This window comes from Actinia tenebrosa, unplaced genomic scaffold (assembly GCF_029948245.1).
Source record: "Actinia tenebrosa isolate PJP-AT-01 unplaced genomic scaffold, QUT_ActTen_1.0 PGA_scaffold9__36_contigs__length_13948895, whole genome shotgun sequence".
Taxonomy (NCBI): Eukaryota; Metazoa; Cnidaria; class Anthozoa; order Actiniaria; family Actiniidae; genus Actinia; species Actinia tenebrosa.
In genome coordinates this window covers 10,756,629-10,775,807 of record NW_028292586.1, presented here as the reverse complement: position 1 = coordinate 10,775,807, position 19,179 = coordinate 10,756,629, and the positions used below count along the sequence as shown (strand labels likewise).

General features: G+C 38.6%; 2 protein-coding genes across 2 annotated transcripts; both read right to left on the bottom strand.

Moving 5' to 3' along the window:
* Nucleotides 1-688: 688 nt before the first annotated feature.
* Nucleotides 689-3,535, bottom strand: LOC148904806 (uncharacterized). Its single transcript, XM_089024517.1, has 5 exons — nucleotides 3,200-3,535; nucleotides 2,993-3,104; nucleotides 2,655-2,916; nucleotides 2,285-2,564; nucleotides 689-1,954 (listed from the first exon to the last, which is right to left on the bottom strand). The coding sequence occupies exons 1-5, from the start codon at nucleotides 3,533-3,535 to the stop codon at nucleotides 689-691; spliced, it is 2,256 nt and encodes a 751-aa protein (XP_088880643.1).
* An 8,228-nt stretch (nucleotides 3,536-11,763) lies between these two features.
* LOC148904805 (uncharacterized) lies at nucleotides 11,764-13,215 on the bottom strand. The gene has a single exon (XM_089024516.1). The coding sequence runs from the start codon at nucleotides 13,213-13,215 to the stop codon at nucleotides 11,764-11,766; it is 1,452 nt and encodes a 483-aa protein (XP_088880642.1).
* Nucleotides 13,216-19,179: the final 5,964 nt, after the last annotated feature.

Genomic DNA, 19,179 nt, shown 5'->3' with positions numbered 1-19,179 from the left:
CCGCGAAAATCAAAAAAAAAACAAAAAAACATGGCGGCATGCGCAGTAGGATCAAATCCAGCCCGCTTACCGGGCTGGCTCGTTTATATGGGAATTTTTCCATCCCGCTTGCCGAGATCTCAGCACCGCCCAACCGAGATCTCGGTAAGCGGGCCAGCCCGTCTCCCCATATAAACACAAAGCATTTTTTACAATGAAAAGAGGCCGAGACGAGATCTTGGCAAACCGGGCTAGCCCGCTTACCAGGCTGGCTCGCCTCCATATAAACAGCCCCTAAATCAATTTTTTGTACGCCGCCATCTTATTTTTCGCGGAAAACCGTCAGTCCACGTGAATGCCACAGGAAGACCAACCAACTTGATATTGTCACTTGATTTCCAGCTAAAACACAGGTAGCCATTTTCTTGTTTTAAAATGAAACTAAAAGAATTGTTTTGTTCTATGACTTTTTTGAGCTTTCATCAGCAACCCAACTGACGCAACAGTACATTATTTTATCTATTTTCATGCCTATCAAGATAATGTTATCTTTATAAATACACAGTTCTTGAAAGAACACTGACCTTTTTCAAAAGGTAGGTATTGTGAAATCTGATTCCAGCTGATACTTTTGATAAAACAAACGCGTTACAAACGATTGAAATCAAAAATATACTAGTTTATAATTCCATAGCATAGTGAATAGCATCTATTTTTTCTGTCTTTCCAAGGCTTCCTCTAGCACGTCAATTTCACCATCATCAACAAAAACATCACAATCGTTGAGTTTGCCGCATCTTTGAAGAACACTCAATCTTGAAAAGTAGCTCTTCACCTGCTGTGCAGTTAACCAATCTGAACGTTCAAATAGTCTCTTTTTGCCATCATCGGTTTTAAGGCTCTTCATTTTTGACGATACATCCGATGGGTCTGCTTTCCTTCCTGTCTCCTCCCCTTCCAAGAATAATTTCTTTAAATATTGTTTCAGATGTTCTGAATATCGACCTCTGGTTTTAGACTTATTTAAAGCCCAGCCCATTTCTACATCTGACTTGGCTACATGACTACATCCTTGAAGATTGTTATTATTATTGCTGGCGTTTGGGACAGTCCCTACTGATGTACAAGCTTTTGCCCATTTTCGTTTAATAGAATCATAGGCAGATTCATGGTGTGCTCGATATAAGTGTTTTCCAGCATCAAGATGTCGATGAAGGGCATCATTGGATACAAATACTTTGATACAGTTAATGTCTGGGCAGTTGAAACCTCTAGCTTCTCTGATATTCTCTGGAGGAGCGTCATCTGATTCCCCAGTCACCTGCTGTCTTGATGGCTTTTCTTTTGGTATTTTGGAAAACGTGCCTTTATCTACCGCTGGATCACTGAAGGTTTCGACAACATCGAGGCCTGAGTTTCTCTGTGGGTTTGCCATATCCTTGAGCATGTTGTTGTTCAGAAGTTTCCCTTTACCAATGCCAAACGCTTTCCAGACTCGTATTCCTGTACTAAGGAACGCAAAGTTATTCAGTGTTTGTATTCCCTTCCACTTGTGATCAGTGATCCCCTGCTTTGATACGTCAACATTAACTACGGCTACCCTACAGCCTTTCGCGCTACCATATGAATCGAGTGCTCTTTTCATATCTAATGCCGAACTTATATCGTTCCCTTCGTTAAGATACCGACGCATATGACTTTTCATGGCAGCAATGCGACGATCACAGATATCCTTTCCAGATTGCGGGTCGCTGAAGTCGTAGCGTTGAATCTTTATCCCAACTCTCTTTGATATGCCCTGAATGGTAAGCATAAGTTGTGCAGCACGGTAACATCCCGCATTATCCGACCTTATGAAAGCTTCTTTGATGTTTGGATTGCTCCTTCTGATGTTTGCCAAGACGTTTTCAATAATGGATGCAACAGCAAACCAATTCTGTGTACACTGGTTGAACACGTGCACATATGTCTGAACCTGTGTTATTAAGAGTTGTACAATACTTCAGTATTGGGAAAGTAGGGGATCGTTTATTATTCAATGGAGGGGGTACGGGTGAGAAATAGGAGGGGGGAGGGCTTGGTATTTTACTGCTCCTGAAAACGGGGTCTTTTGACTATACATACATACATTGGACATACTTTGGAGGGTTTGGACAGGATTTTTTTGTTTCCTATCAGTTTCTCACCAATACCCCGAACCTTCTAATAAATAATGAACGGTCCCTAACAGAAATCAATTACATTGATCTAGTACTTGAAAAAAGGCAACTGATTTAAAAGCATTTCCAATCGAATGTAAACTCACCTCCAACTCTCCATCTTCGCCGTTTTTCGTAATAACAGCAGAGACATGCCATGGCCGACCTTTTTTTGCATACCAATCTGCTTGGGTTTCTCTGTAGCAGGCTGGGATGAACTTCATTGCCCAATCTAATACTACCATGATCTGTGTCGACTTGAGGCCGTCTAATACAAAACTCTTAGCAGTTTCCTGGTGAACTGTTCTCAGTATGTGAGCCTTCCAAGCTTTAACTTTAACTACTGCGATGTCGATGTCATGGATGATTTCTTCGTACTGGTCATTGCTAGTGATGAAAATGACAACTGCATTAAAAAAACTAATATCGCGATCGGTTTAAGCGGACAACGTATACTAATGGAATATTAATACAAACTTTAATTTTATATCTGAAGATTTTGCGGCAGCCTCTATTTCTTCGAACGACGTTTTTAGCATGTGACATTGATCACATCTAACATCGTTTTTATGTTTACAGCTAGTTTGAAATTCTTTCTCAGAGGAAGACATGGCATATTTGCGACAACGATCTGCGCACCTGCTTTCAGACGCGATATGGATCTTGTAATCTGCCTTAAGGTAGTTCTTACTACACTTCAGTTGCTCTTGAACTTTCTTACACCAAGTAAGGGGTTTTCCTAAAGATATAAATCCATTTACCGGTAAAAACTAGGTATACGCCACTATATTCCTATTTATGACTAATGCTTTTACCTGCTCTGGATAATTGTGCAGCAACGTCATGTAAAGCCTGGAAGGCTGAAGATCCTTCTGTAGCAATGTTGTCTAGTCCACTGAGGCTTTTTTGCTGGGATGCTGCACATACCTTATCAGAAAAGATATAAAATAAATAAATAAACGAAAGAATCTTGATAAGAATTAGGGAATGACTAGTAGGCCCACCATTTTTATTATACATACCTTGAGGATACCAAATAGAGTTGATCTTCCCAGCGGTTCAAAGTCTTTTTCATGGCAGAATGAGAAATACAGGTTAACAAGTCTGGAAGTCGTGACGGTCCGTACCACATTAGGTATTTCAAATGCTTCTCCGTTGCTCAGTTTGATAGCTTTTGTCCCAAGGGCAACATCTTGTAAATAATTTGGGCTCGATATAAAATCGATGAAGTGATCAACTTTAACTGGGTTTAACCTCAGTCGGTGAACTTCGGGTACATCAATTGGTCTTCCTGGCCCAATAAGAGCAGCATGTTTGCGCGCCTCATCAATACGCCATTTAGACAGTCCTGGAATCATTGTCATCAATTGAGCTTTTGTATAATCCTGCACAAACAGCGAGAGTATCTCTCTTTTAGTGGAACCTGAGGTTGATTCTTCGTAGAGCATGACTAACCTATTTATCAGTTCGCTTTCCGTGGAAGATGGAAATAATGGTGACGTATCATCTTTTTTTATAAGGTCAAGAAGTGCATTTGATTGGCCAGGCGCACTACAATGCAACACAGCTTCACAGGACTCCAAAGCCTTTCTTTTATAATAGCGAATAGTTGAACCCGCCATATCATTGACTGATAAACTGCACTGTGATCTAATAGGACTTAATTCACGCCCATGGACAAGTCTTAAAAAGCTGTTTAAGGCTGAGAAATTTTTACTGACTTGGGGTGTTGATGTCCAGTCCTTGTCATCGGCGTTGTCAGGGCTTGCAAAATATTCATCGAAGTCTATGTCAGTTTGGATACTTAAGTCACGCTTTTCGTCCAGAGACTCCTTTAAAAAAGAAATCAGTAAAATACATTACTTGGGGCTTTCCTATTTGTAAGTCTGAAACTGTCCATGAATTACCTGCTTATCCGCATTCTCAAACGTGACCTCATTGAAAGAGCTTTCAGAACTATCAGGGAACTAAAAAAAGAAGAAAGAAATGAAGCAATTAGATTTGTGGACTTTACTTGCGAACATATTACATTTTATACTTACAAGATTTACAGCGACGTCGTGGTCTCTCACCTTGGGGCAAAATGACTTTTCTATGTGCTTTTTATGCTCCTCTCTGCATTGTCTACAAATTTCTAATATTAATATATTTATATCATATCAGTGTGAGTACGGTTAAAAAGGCCCCAATACAAAAGTCCAATGCATGTACAATAAGGAGGCATTCCACTTTCCATGGATATTCAAGGGTGGATCCAGCCAAAACTTTAGGGGGGGGGGGGGGGGGGCTAATTGAGTTTCTTGCGTCAACACAACGGAAAACAATATAAAAAAGCATCGTTTTTTTCTGCTGAAGGGGGGGGGGCTTCAGCCCCCCTTTGCTCCCCCCCCTGGATCCGCCCTTGCTATTACCCATTCTTCTTCTTCTCTCCCTCCCCCTCTAGATCTCTTTCCCTCTCTCTCTCTCCCTCTCTCTTTCTCAAATACATCACAAAGCGCTAAAGAAGAAGTGGGGAGAGCTTGATAAATGAGCATTTATCTGTGCTTGCATAAATTATTTTGTTAGACGCACGTCGCGCCTTGTGGATTTCAGTTCCATTGAAGTCGCACAATGTTATTATGTTTGCTCTCTCCAGTGATTATTTTACATAATGTTCAAGGATAGTAGTGATCTTACCTGATCCAATTTGAACAAGAACATCCCACTGTTCTTTGATCTCTCTAGACATTTGCAAAGCGACTCCTCTATCACATTTTCCGGGCTTGCGCGATTTGTGCAAAGGATGTTGACAACGATGGACTGGCCGCCAGTAGATGCCGAGAACCTCTCTGTGCTTTGGACAAACAGTCAAACAGTTCAATTTTCCTCTAAGTTTCTCAGGTATTCCATGCACCAAGGAGTTAGCTTCCAAAATTTGGTCTTGTACAATCCTTAAACTGCCACCCATGAAGTTACATCCTTTAAGGTCTTCAATGTCTTTGGATGCAGATTTTTGGAATCCTTCCAGCTTCGTCATTCCTTCTTCTAGTTTAACGACCACCGTTTCTATTTCCTGTACTGATGTTGATATAGAGTCAAGCTTTGCTACCTTCTCTAGTATGATTTCTATATTCGCACTTAGTTGTTCGGCAATATCCAGAGCCGTTAACGCTTCGTCCGCACTCTACTGAATATTCTTTAGTTTCTTTTCTGCTGGAGACTTGTTTGAACTTTCTTTTGACGATGTTGATGAACTAGATGATCTGTTTCCTCTTTTTCCACTGTTACATTTTATTAAAGTAGCCATTAACCGTTTAGATTTCCAAATTTTGGCGGAGAAGGTAAGAAACGGGTCTTCATTCGGCCATTACTCGTCCCAGTTCAGGATAATCTCTTTCTTCTTTCTTCTAAAACAACATTGTTCGATTTAAAGTCATTATGCAAAAAACCATTGTGGTGAACATACTCGATTGTGTTACAAATCTTATCAAAAATGCATAGGCAGTCATTTTTTGAAAGAAGTTTCTCCTCTGCTGCTCGATAAAGAGTCAAGATTTTAAGGTTGGTTCGACAAAACTGGAGAACTAAACATACAGGCAGTGTTTTTGTTACCATACTGAACAAAAGCGGAAGCCCCCTCTGATCAACCAAAGAATTGATTGCTATTGATTGCTATTGTCCCTAGCCCTTCCTCGTTGTATGTTATGTCATCGTATTCAAACGTACCAAGAGCCCCCAAGGATACATAGAGGTTATCAGCCTTTGTACCAGTCAAATTGCAGGTCCATGATTATCACGTAGCACTTTCATTGCAATCTGGATAATGGGATAACTGGAAAGGATCTTGTGGAATGCTGTTAGTTTTCACTATCTGGACTTGATTTCTAGGGATATACAATAACGGTGGAAGACTAATACTGGCAAACTGACCACGTGTTGCATTGGGTGTAATGCAAATAGACAAAGAACTGGTAGAAGATGAGTGCTACTTAGTGACGCTGGGCTGACTGGCGGGCTACTTGATGATGCAAGGCTGGCTGACGGGCTACTTGATGACGCAGGGCTGGCTGGCGGGTTACTTGATGACGCAGGGCTGGCTGGCCTGCTAGTTGATGACACAGGACTAGAGACATTGTACAGGCGTTCCCAATCTTCATGGTTGTATACAAAAGTTGGAAGATCATCTGGGTGGACAATACGTTTCCCATTCCTAATGCTGCCATCTTGAAGAACCTTCTTTTGGTATTGATACCGTAGGTGTCATGTGGAAAGATAGCATCAATTTTGTATATCCAAGATATGTCATTGCTTGACCAATCAATGTTGTGGCTTTTTTTCAGTGGCAGGCAGGGAAATGAAATGGTGTCCCTGCAATAAAATGTAAGCCAGATTACCTGAATGTCAAGGCTATTCTAAGGTAAAAAATGGTATAGCTAGAATACAAATGCCAAGAAGTGTCCAAGAATACAACCTATTGCTCTGACTTTTAATGCTCTCTTGTCTATTGATATTCATATAACATAGGTGGTGTTTATCAATTGTGAAACTGGTCTATTTCGTTTTGCTTATATGTATGGAAGGCAGGGTGACCCACATACTTCGCTTTTCGGTTGAGCTTGGAACGATTATCGTTTTCTCGATATGTTTAAGAGATATGTTTGCGTGGGAAAAATTGACTTTGTCAAAGCGAATTATTGACGTGCAATAGCGCATCTGCACCACAAAAATGGCAAAAAAAGTAAACCGCTACAACAAGTTGATTAAACCCATTACAATTGGTTATTACCAAACCCGCTACGACTGCATCGGCTTGAACCCGTTACAACGGCTTCTGAATATACCAAAAGTACGAGTATTATTCTTGGCAATGAATCCGATACAACGGGTTGACTAAACCGTTACAGTCGAACCCGCTTCAATGGGTTCAACTTCAACCAGTTAAAGCGGCTTCTGAATATACCAAAAGTACAAGTATTATTACCTGCTACAACGGGTTCAGCTTCAACCCGTCAGAGCTCTTTCAAAATAAAATAAAAAGTACAAAGTGTTTGTACAGGAATTTGAAATAAATTTATTGCCAGAGATATCGGCAGAGCTACTTTTACCGTGACACTCGCGCGTATGGTAAATATAGCAAAACGATGAAACAGTTATTAATTAGTTCAATTCATTTTGTTTGTGTTCATAATGAGATTTAGTGATTGGAAATGTCAAACAGTTAAAAAAGCTTGCCGAACTGGTATCTTTTTCTTATATCTTTCATTGTAACAAAAAAATCTTTTTCAAATGATAAATAATACAGTGTTCTGAGTACAACTCAACAATGTAATGTATATTGTATAATGTATACTCAGAAGTCTGAGAAAACTCCCTGTTAGATCTGAAAAGCCTTTAATGAGTTTTAGTGTAGTTCTCTTTGTCTTTAAGTTTGTTTATAAGTGTTCTATAGCTTTTGTTTCGCTCGTTTCAGTCTAAGTATTTTCGTCATTGTTTCGTCATTTAGTCTTGTCCCTTAGGAGCTTTCGTACGCCTTATATACGCCCTCTATGTAAATACTTAGTTGGTGCTCGCAGTTTCGTCCCTTCGTACACAAATGTAAGTTATTCGTTTCAATAGTTCTTATCGTTTTGCAGTTTAATGTTTCTTAGTTTTTCCTATTTGTCATACGTACTAAGTTATTTATCTATTTAATGTATTTATTCAGTCTTTACCGTACGTTTTACGTATGTGTAAGAAATAAAATCAAGAGTATGGGACAAGCAGTGAGAACACTCCCCAAGATGGCTTTAAGTGGAGTTGAAACCCCAGTGATGCGCTGGGATGGCGAAAACATCCGAGAAGAGTGGCGACGTTTCAAACAACACGCTGAATTAATGTTTACAGGCCCGCTCAAACCAAGGAGTGAAGCAGAGAAATGTAGCTATCTTCTAATTTGGGCAGGCCAAAAGGGCAGGGACATCTTCAACACATGGTCAGACATCACAGAGGAAGATAAAGGTAAACTCCAGATATATTATGATCGATTCGAACAGCATGTCAGTCCCCAATCCAACCCAGTATTTGCAAGATACAAATTCCATAAACAGGTCCAAAACCAGGCGAGCCAATAGAAGAATTTATTACTGACATTCAAAAGTTAGCAAAAGATTGCGAATTTAAAGAAGAAAGCGAAATGCTCTGTGATAGGATCGTCATCGGCACACGAGTAGAAAAAATCAGAGAAATCCTCAAGGAAAGAGTTGGAAACGATGGCAAGCAAAATTCAAGAAGATATTCCTGTACAAATGCACGTCGTACGCCAACAAACAAGGAATTCCATCAGTCAAAATCCACAATATCCAAGATGGCCTCCGAAAACACAGGAACCCCAAGCCAAGCAAGGCGCGAAATCACAGGGATCCCAGGAAAACTACAGACACGGACCACAGGTATACCGAAGCACAAAATGCTACAATTGTGGAGGCGCCCATAACAGATCAGAAAGATGCCCGGCAAAAGGACAGTTTTGCCATTACTGTAACAAACTGAACCACTTCACACAGGTCTGCAAGCAGAAAAAGCAAGTAAGTCAAATTGAGAGCCACGATGAAGACCAGGACCAGTTCGACTCCCTGACATTCCTGTCCATTACATTAGACATAGATCACATTACTGAGGATGAGCCAAGCAGTCGATATTCGTGACAGTTGACGTGGAACTACCCCAACAGAAGCAGCTTCAGACGAAACTCAAAGTCAAAGTCGCCACGGGGGCTCAAGGGAACCTCTTGCTATTTGACTATACCGTCAAATGTTTCCTGAGAACATCGATCACGCCGGTCAGTAGCATTGGTACATCAGTAGCTCTCCACTGCTGTATCCCTCCTGCTCTCGAAGCCATATTAGCTTGACAAACTCATGCCTAAAGATTTTTTTCCAGCGGTTTTGATAGGTGGTATTTTGGCTCAGCCTCATCAACATGATATGCTTGGCTTCTCGTCCGTCCATTGTATTGGTTAGCAATCGTTGGGAGTATTCTTCATAAAAAAATTTAGTGTGAGCTGGAATGATGTGTCCCATTGACCAAACTTTCATTTGTAATATATGCGATATGACCGGGAGATCTTGATGAAGATTTAAAACAGGGAGCTGCAAGCGAGGTGTTTCAAACCTCATTCAGATCGAACACAAATATTTCATGTTACTTATCAAATGTCTACATTACTGCTTTTATTTCGGATTAAAAATTTTAAAATTAAATGTAATTTGGCCGAGATATTTCAAGGCGAATCTTGTGCAAATCAGGACAAATTCTGTATTAGGATTTAAAGAGGCCTTCATAGTATTGATTTTGTATTATTTTAGGGTCGTGGAATATTAATTAATTCGATAAGTTTGATATATTTTTTTTAAAGTTTTGATAGTTTTTTTATTTTAGTGTTATCTTGCCTTCCGTCACCTATAGTCTGGTTATGAGCTCGCTGCAGTAACTCTGAGTTATTTGTGTCAATTGAAAAACTCCACTGCCGTGCAGCAAAGTTAATTTATGATTTAAAGGATACATCCCATGAAGACTCCCTCAATACAGCCTAATGGCATTCTTTGGCTTATATTTACAAGACTAAATTTTTTAAATTAATTCATAGTGGTTAAAATAATTTATTAACGAAACAAATGAGCATAATTGACAGGAGGAAGTCGAAATATTTGCTAAGGGGGTCTCACATCTAGGTACCTAGGATTTCATCTCGTTACTTAGAACAATCTATTAGTTATAGAGGAGCTGTTCTGTGAAACACAATTACATCAAAAACCTCTGATACTGCTCTTGCTTTTCGTAAGACTAAAGATTTTAGATTAAGTAAGATTAAAGAATTTCATAATTTTCATTTTAGGGTATTATCTGTTTCTACAGTTAATTTTAGTAAGCAGGACTATAAATATTCTTAAGCATTTTTAGGAATTTTTAGATGATTAATTTTAGGTCAATATTTATTTGGTTTCCTTTCTATTTTTATTGTATTTGATTTGAGATGCACGACCCCATAAGCGCATACTTTAATTAAATATCGTGTGAAAATAAAGTTTATGTATGTATGTATGTATGTACGTACGTACGTACGTACATACATAGATAAACTTTATTTTCACATATTAATTCACGTACCTACGTATTCTGTTTTGTGCTATTTTAAAATAGATTGCAAGTGCAGTTGATGTAAATAACAAAGATGAGGTTGATCCTGAACTGACAATTGGGATTTTAACTGAGTGTGGATTGAATACTGCTTTAACTGTAACTATGCAAATTGTATTTTTGTTTGAAAAGATATTAAGGTTTGTAATTACATGTCTTAGATACCCTGTAATTCAAAGTATTATATCTGTCTAATTTTTTCTGTTTGCTGATTGTTCAGTTTTATTCAAGTGACCCCAGTTAAAGTAGCATCACTGTAATAATTACAATTACCACGTTAATGCATAACTTCATTCTCATTGAGCAGTCGTCTAAGGTGAGTTTCCCAACAGTGGAGTCAAGATCTCCAGTTGTAAGATAATTATACATTCCAGGAGAGAAGACAGGTAGACCAGGGCCCTCCTGTAAAACACTTTGTACGATGATCATTCCTCGTAATTTTAACATGCCTGTTGCCATGATGTTAGAAGTATAGACTGGATGCCTATAATCTTCTCCCTGAAAAAATTCATTTGATATCAGAGCAAGCAACTGAGTGATGAAATTCTGTGTCACACCACCAGAGCCTGCTGCTGGCTGATCTTTAAATACAATGAGGATTTGTTTTCTTGGGTCAAAATCCGGATCTTTGTAGTATACAACTGCATCATTGAAAATATCTTCTTGGTCAATTGTCAGTTTAATCTTTTCGTTACTCATTTGCCCCATAACTCTGCCAAGATTGACTGTAAAGATGTTGCTTTATTGGATTTATTTTTGGTGATTCTTTTGAAGAGAGGGGAAGGCTGCATTAAGTCATCATTACTGTCATATTCTGCTTCATCATGGCTAGATAGTGATAGGACAACTTGTGATACAGAGCCATGGGATGACAGAAGGGCTCGCAAATTTGCTTCACTTTGATTAGGGAACATTTCCTTTAGGTGGTCTACTTCTTCTTCTGGTGTTGAAATTGTTGATGAACCAGGCTGAGGATTCGAACTTGACTGGAAATAAATAAAAGAAAATAGGGAAATTCCGAAAGAGTTAAATGTACATTGAGTTTAGAGACAAAAAACTAACTTTTGGGAATGCTATTTTTTGACACACAGCAACACTCTTCTTGATGATGTGTGCTTTTCTGCTGTTGTTAAGCTCAGAAAATGGCTTCCTAGCCTGCATGAAAGGTCTGGTTTCCTTAAGCAAATTTTGACGTAAGACGCTTTTTTAAGAAGTTGAAAGGGCCAAAGCTTTATCAATCCTTACGATCCTGGCCTGTAGTTTAGAAATGTTTTCTTGTTGATTTTCAGTCATACGGCAAAATGACTGAGTAGCCGTAGGGACATTCAAATTAACACTTGTCTCTTCATTGAAGATAAATTGAGGTATTCTTGGTCTCTTTTCGGATGGGGGAGCATAAAAATGAGTGAAAAAAGCTTGAGACATGTTGTTTTCAATACTCGAAGTGTACACGTCGGGGGGCTTGCTGCACTGGTTGGACCGTTGGGTCGAGCCGTATCCTGTATTCTCCATCCAGTTTTCCAACACCTTCACTAAACACATTTGGGAATTTGGCGAAAAGCTCTTCCTTTGATATGGGTGTACTTTGGGTCTCTACCGAGTATATTGGCGCTCCGTTAACATCGGGCTTATTCAGGAGGTCGTTGTCAGTGTACTGGATAATATTCATGCGAATACAGCCCCTGCGGCCCAGGATGGGGCGAATGTCCTTGTTATCTACTACTTTGCAGTCAAGTAGACACGACGTTTCGTTTCTCCAAACACGGAGGCACACTTCACCGACCACTGCGATCTTTGCTTCTCCATAGGCCACCAGTGATGTTTGTACGGGCTTCGTCTGTACTGATTCGCAATCCTTTGTTGCTTTCTTGTATATGTGTAGAGGTATCACATTGCACTGGGCTCCCGTATCCGGTTGGAATCGTATGAAACAGCCTGTCTCTAATTTCAAAGTGACCAGCTGCGAATCATCTAATTTGACAGCAAGTATCTCATCAGTCTGATACATTTCCGATTCAGGGTCTTCCTCCTCCTCGGTGACATTTATTTCTTGTCTACACTTGGATGCAAAATGATTCATTTCTTGTCTACACTTGGGTGCAAAATGATTCTTTTTCCCACATCTTCGGCATTCTTTCCCGAATGCTGAACAGGATTCCCGATTTGCAGCGTGACGGTATCCACAGTTATCGCATTCTTTGCTCTGTTCTGTGCTTTGTCTTTCATTTGACGACTTCCGACGTGAGGCATTCCTTGGCTTCCTGTGTGTCGTTACCCATTCGTTGTAGAATTTATTTACTTCCGAGCCGGTATTGTTGCTATCTTGGACGACTTTCATCTGTTGTATCATGCTTTCTGAAGCGCGACATATTTCGTCGGTCTTGGATAGTGTCAGCCATGTTTCCCTCAGCAACCTTTCGCGAACTTTGGCGTCTTTGATTCCAAAGATAAGGCGGTCGCGTAGTATTTCATCAGGAGTTATTGTGTCAAAATCGCATCCTTCTGCTAGTTTGCGTAACGCTGTCTTGTATTGGTCGTATGACTCTCCTGCTTCTTGTATTCTTGTATTAAAACGATAGCTTTCGAATGGTACATTCTTGCGTGGCTGACAGTACTCCCCAAACTTCCTCAGAACTCGTTCGATTTCAGTCTCTTCATCCTCATCCTCGTTTTCTGAATCACTGAATGTCGAGTAAACATCACGGGCTTCTTCTCCAATTACCGTGATCAGTGTTGCGACCTGAACGGCTTGAGGCTTCCCATTCAGCTCTGTTGCTACGGAATAGTTTTTCCAAGCTAATAAGAATTTCTTCCATTTCTCTGCGGCTTTAGCATCATGAATATCCAGCGGCGGTGGGGGCGGTAGTCTAAATCCCGAGGCCATTTCTGTCTTTGTTTCCTTTTTTTTTTCTTGTACTAACGTGGAGTCGACTCACCGGCTGCCACCATGTATAATGTATACAGTGTGTATACAGTAAATGCTTTATTACGAACTCTTACATACAGTTAAACACAAGATCACGAGACACTGATAAGCACGAGCGCTATATATATATCAAGTACGTGTTGCTCAACTGTGTAAACGTCATAGTCACACAACAACTTGTCACAGCATCGGAGTGCACTAATTACCCCGTGTTTCCTGCATTTTGCGGAAGTATGACCAGTAGTTGATGTTTCCTTTTTTTAGCTCCGACAAACAACGTGCAGGTTTTCAAAAGTCGAATCAGCAAAAATTAGTCATCCAAATTTGGCTCTCGCTTGCGATAATTATGGATTTGCATAACAAAGCAATCTTGTCGAATGCTGGCAAAGTCCATGAATATGCATATTTTTGCAAGTTGCAAACCATGTTTGGCTAGGAAGACTAATTTTGGATTAGCTCTATTTGACTTTTAAAAATGTCTTGGCGATTAAATGAGTTTCAAGGTGTCTACCGATATGGAGCTGCATATCCATTACAGAAACAAATACAGTGGTTTCGCGATAAACCTTGAGATCAATTTTTCCTTTTACAATTTATTTTCTTAGCACTTGTGTCGAACGAACAATTCACGATGAACTCTGAACTCACACACACTACTGCAACTCCTTATATAGTCTTTTACAATCTTTCTAGAATGTTCTAACATTACATCATAGAGTTTTCCAGAAATTACGATAAACAAGTCAAGCTTAATCTATAAATAGACATTTTATAATCCTAACTTACTAGAACTTTCTATAACAAGGACTAATCAAGAATGTCCTGGAAATCTAGAATATTCTATAAAACGTGCTTATAATCATTTCTTCTGTCCATACAGATTATAGTCACCTATATTAACCTTCAAAGTGTCACTGCTACAGCAAGGATTTGTTAGGTGAGCTACAATTGTGTAAGAAATACAGTAAACCTATTTGGTACAAAAGCTACGTTTATGCCACAAGTTCATGAAAATTCGCGACCGAAGGTCTTCCCCCGGTGGCTTGAAACATATATCGTTGTGAAGCCATTGTCGTAATGTATCCAAAAATGTACATAAGGGAAATGCAACAAATGGTTGTACACAATATTAACCTTTTGCCAGCGCAAGCTCCATCATTGTCAGCCATCCGGGGTCTACTCTACTAGTCAAATATAACCAGAAAAAAAATGCATCGAGGTTGAAAATGAACGGTTTTCGCCATACATACAACAGAGGCGCCAGGAGTTTATTCGCTGGAGTAGATCCTAGGGCATTGTATTTTTTCGACGAAACTGGATTTGCTTCTGATACTTACTTACGTGTATATGATCGCTGCGAGAGTGGTTACGCCCTGCCCTCCTACCAAGCTAAAAGTACAACAACCTATCATTCAGTCGTGCGGGTAATAGGCTTTAAAGAAGGAACTCTAACCGCTATACCTATAGAAGGCAACTACAACATAGTGCTTCTCAACGAAGTCATACAGAATCAGGTATTGCCGTTACTTATTGCTACTTATTGGCCGATAACGAAAGCATACTTAACGATGTGCAATTAGTCAATATCTTAGCAGTCAAAAACATCACGCTAGTTAAGTTACCTGCATCTGTTGTTGATTCATTTGTTCAAATTTCGCGGGTAGCAGTGAGGAAATATTACAAAAGGTCTTGGAAAATTGTAAGTTAACTAGGAAACAAAGCTGATCACGAAAATATATGCTAAAAGCGGACGGCAAAAGTGGCAATAAAGTATACAAAAAATTCAAAGGCATTTCTTGTCGTTGAGGTGTCCTGCGTCTATTGATTTTCGTCACTTGGGAAAAAGAATTGGATAACAGCAAAAGCGGATCCAGCCAAAATTTTAGGGGGGGGGGGGCAATTCGAGTTTAGGGGGGGGGCTAATTGAGTTTCTTCTGTCAACACAACGGAAAACAATAAAAACTAGACCCTGTCAGCAGGGTATGCTGGGATACCTGGAAGGGTTGAGTGTAGGACCTGGTTTCAATATGCATTAAGTGTTTTATAGTTGGTTGAGTTTGCAAAAATACTGACAAGGTAATGATAAACCAGACCCTGGTTGGGACGGTTTAATAGTATCAGACTCTCTGAGAATCTAAAGGAGAAGAAAAAATAAGTTGCAAAATTTCGAACGACAGTGTTGAAAGCCGTTTAACCTGGTTTGAGGCAGAGCGTTTATGCCATACTCATCAAAGTCATGGAATAACTCAATCTGCAACTGCAAATCCAATTCCAGTCCAGATCTTGGCGAACGTAACTAGGTTGATGTGTGACCATGTTTCAAAAACATGTACATTCGAACGGCTTACTTTAAAATCAAAATGCTTCATTTAAAAAGTATATACAGGCTAATATTTGCTCAATACCTTTCTCATAATTGGTCTACATTTATAATTTGTCTATATTTTTCAACTGGACCCTGTTAGCGCAGTTTACTCATGCCCATGGGTTTTGTAGGTTTTGGTTGGAATGTAATTTGTGCGAGGTTTTGAAAATTTGTATAGGAACCAATGTGCCAATGCTGTTTGGTTAACAGTTCGGGAAAGATGTCTGGAATGCATTTAAAGATGGTGCTGTGAATATATTTTTTTTTATTGAATAGGAATTGAAAAACAAGGTAAATTGTTATGATTTTCTGGCCTGCACATGATTGTAAGTTTTTTGAGACGTTTTTATTGTTATTTGTTTGGGGTTTTTTTGTAAATTTCTGTAGCATTGTGTATGTGACGGCACTATATTTCAAATGCCGCGACAGCGCGAGTTCGTTGAGTTAACGCAAAGGAATGAGAACGGAGAGTAACTTTACAAAACAATTTATTGAATCGCACGACTGAATAATTTTAACTAATACAACTTGAAATCGTAAATATCACACGCTAGGGAAATAAATATCACTAAGTAACCAATACCAATCACACATACTAAGCGATTAAATATAGGATATCACACTTCTAAATTAACTCACTATTTTGGTTACACTCCACACTCGGTAACAAGAGAAGAGGTGCACTCATACCTTATAAAGTTGTTGGAAGCGTACCAAGTTGTTGTAGCATTCGGGTTCCCGACTAACACACCAAACTAGCGTGGTAACTCTCCTTTTATAGTCCAAGGATCTTGAAGGACAGCTGCCAGTCTAGCTCAGTTTTATCTTAACAACCAGTATGTCGTGCACCCCCCTTACTTAGCCTAGTTGGTAACTATGCAGTGAGAAATCTTAGTTTTCTTACCACTTCGTAATGAAGCACATAAAAACGTACATACTCCTAAAAAGACTAACTCTTTGTTTACCATCTTATGAAAAGAAATCAAACTTTAACTCAATTTGGTACGGGAATAACTTAGTTAGAATTTCCGAAATGGTAAACAGAAAATATCGTAAACAAGTCATAACCTAAGCTAAAATATTAAAATGATATTTAAGGACAACCCAGATTTAAGCGTCTGTGGCAACCGCGTATCCAACAAAACTAACTAATTTCTAAAGAGATCGTAGGTTAATGAAGATTTAGCGCTAATGAGCACATGGCTAAACAATACGCGAACTAACCCGAATATTCCCGTGAGATCGTTATAATCGGAACCGATTTGTTAGCGCATTGTTTCAGCCATGCACAATCTATTGCTGCGGATTAACTCGTTATTCTTTGTAGTAAGAAAAGACTTCCTAAAGTTACTATAACTTTTATCCTGCTATTATGACCAACTGGGCTTGAATTTGACTTATTGACTAAATTGAATTAAATATTGAACGGTTGAGCTAATCATTAACTCGGCTAAAATTCTCTGTCGTCACATGTATTTCTAAAAAGTTGTAATTAGAAATGTTGAGAAAATTAAACATAAAATTCAAGACGAAACCATTTCTAGAAAGATGAAGTGTGATGACATTTTTGACCTTTGAATGCTGTTGTAATTGACATTGGTGCATGTTTTACTTGCAGTGGGGTGTTACAGCAGAACTGCATTCCTCTTAATCAAACGATATAAATGATTATTTTTGTGTTTGTTTGTTACTGAAGCTCATGTTTGTTGTGTAGTATAACAAAGTGCAATATATACCACAATGGAAGAAATGGTACTTGTTTAATACTGGAATCTGTTGCATTTACATTAGCTTGTAAACTTTTAACAAGAAAAGAAACGTGAATATACAACAAAATGTAAACTGCATTGACACTTGTTCTTTGGTATTGTTTAAGAAGATAATAAACGTGCTTGAAACGAATGTTTCTTGAGAAAATGCTACAAAGCAGACTACAACTGTTAGGTTGCTTGATTGTATGGTGTTGAGAAATAGTTGTCATTGAAAATGATCTTATGTATTGTGTATGACAATTTTTACTGGATGATAAACCAATTATAATGGTTTTATTTAGCAAGCTTCAAACTTCGTTTAAAGTGTGGTTGAGAGTTGCAGCTATTTTAGCGTGTAGCATTTTGGATTAGCTTTGAAGTAAGCTGTCTACAGTGTCTTCCTGGTTACAAAACTAAACACAAAACTAGGAACGAAAAAAAAAATAACTCAAAAAAATATATAGTATATAGTATAGCAGTTTTTAGTATAAAATGTTTCTGAGCTAGTCATCCTATTTGTTTTCTTACTAATAACTCAACAAAACATATAGTATATACCTTATAACTGTTGTTAGTGTAAAATGTTTCTGAGCTAGTCATCCTATTTGTTTTCTTACTAATAACTCAACAAAACATATAGTATATACCTTATAACTGTTGTTAGTGTAAAATGTTTCTGAGCTAGTCATCCTTTTTGGTTTCTGTGATTTGATAGGATACTGTGTCTTGGTTTATATGAGGCAATCTCGTACCCAGAGCCCTTATTTCTTACTGCGCATGCTCGACGAAATAATTGGGCTCTGGAAAACTCCTATATTTCCTGTGCTGTGATTGGTTCTCGCGAACAAAGGAAGATACCGGAAGTAAAAATTACAGTACTAGGGAAAATAAACAAGATGGCGTCTCGAATTAAGTACACCAAATAAGCCTGTAGGGCCGGATTTTTCAAAGTTTTGCCGGTTTTGTAATGGAAATTGTATTGATGTCCATCCAATAGATTATTTTCGGAGTTAATTTAACTGAAAACCATCTTCAAAACCTAATTTTCCAAGGGCAAATTCACATGCTCGTTGAACATCGTCCGCCATTTTGAATTTACCTAGTCTGTCATAATGCGCATGTGCGAGAAACCCAGAATCTGGGTCTTCCGGTTTGGAGTTTTTCAGAGCCCAATTATTTCGTCGAGCATGCGCAGTAAGAAATAAGGGCTCTGGGTACGAGATTGTATATGTGGTTGCATCATTTCCTGATCATGATTTGTTGCTTTGCATCAGGTGGCATTAAGTTTGAAAGTTGCTGATCATCAGCCTCTAATATCTCAGCGTGCTCTATAATCCTTTTATGAACATCAATTCTCATGGTGAAATTTAACTTTAGCACGTTCATGATGTCTTTTGTAGATGGTTGGGTTGTCTTTGGCTCCATCCATTTGCAGATGTTCGGTTGGTCTCCGGTGTAATAGCCACAGCTGACCTCACGATCGACATAGAATGGAATTCAATTCAATTCCTGATAAATAGTAATGATATAACATTTGTATAGCGCAGATTAGCGTTTTTTTATTATGTAATATCCTCTATATATTATTAATAGATTGCATTTGGTCAAACTGTTTAAGTTGACGTTCAAAGCAAATGTTTTTAATGTTTTAAAAATCCCATATTCATCAAAGTTAAATTGCAATTGAATAAATATTTTGACCTACACATAATGAATAAAACTAATTGTAACAATATAGATATTTCCTTAATAAAAAAAATTTACAAACATAAAATATATATTTCATAATATAATAATATATATCTA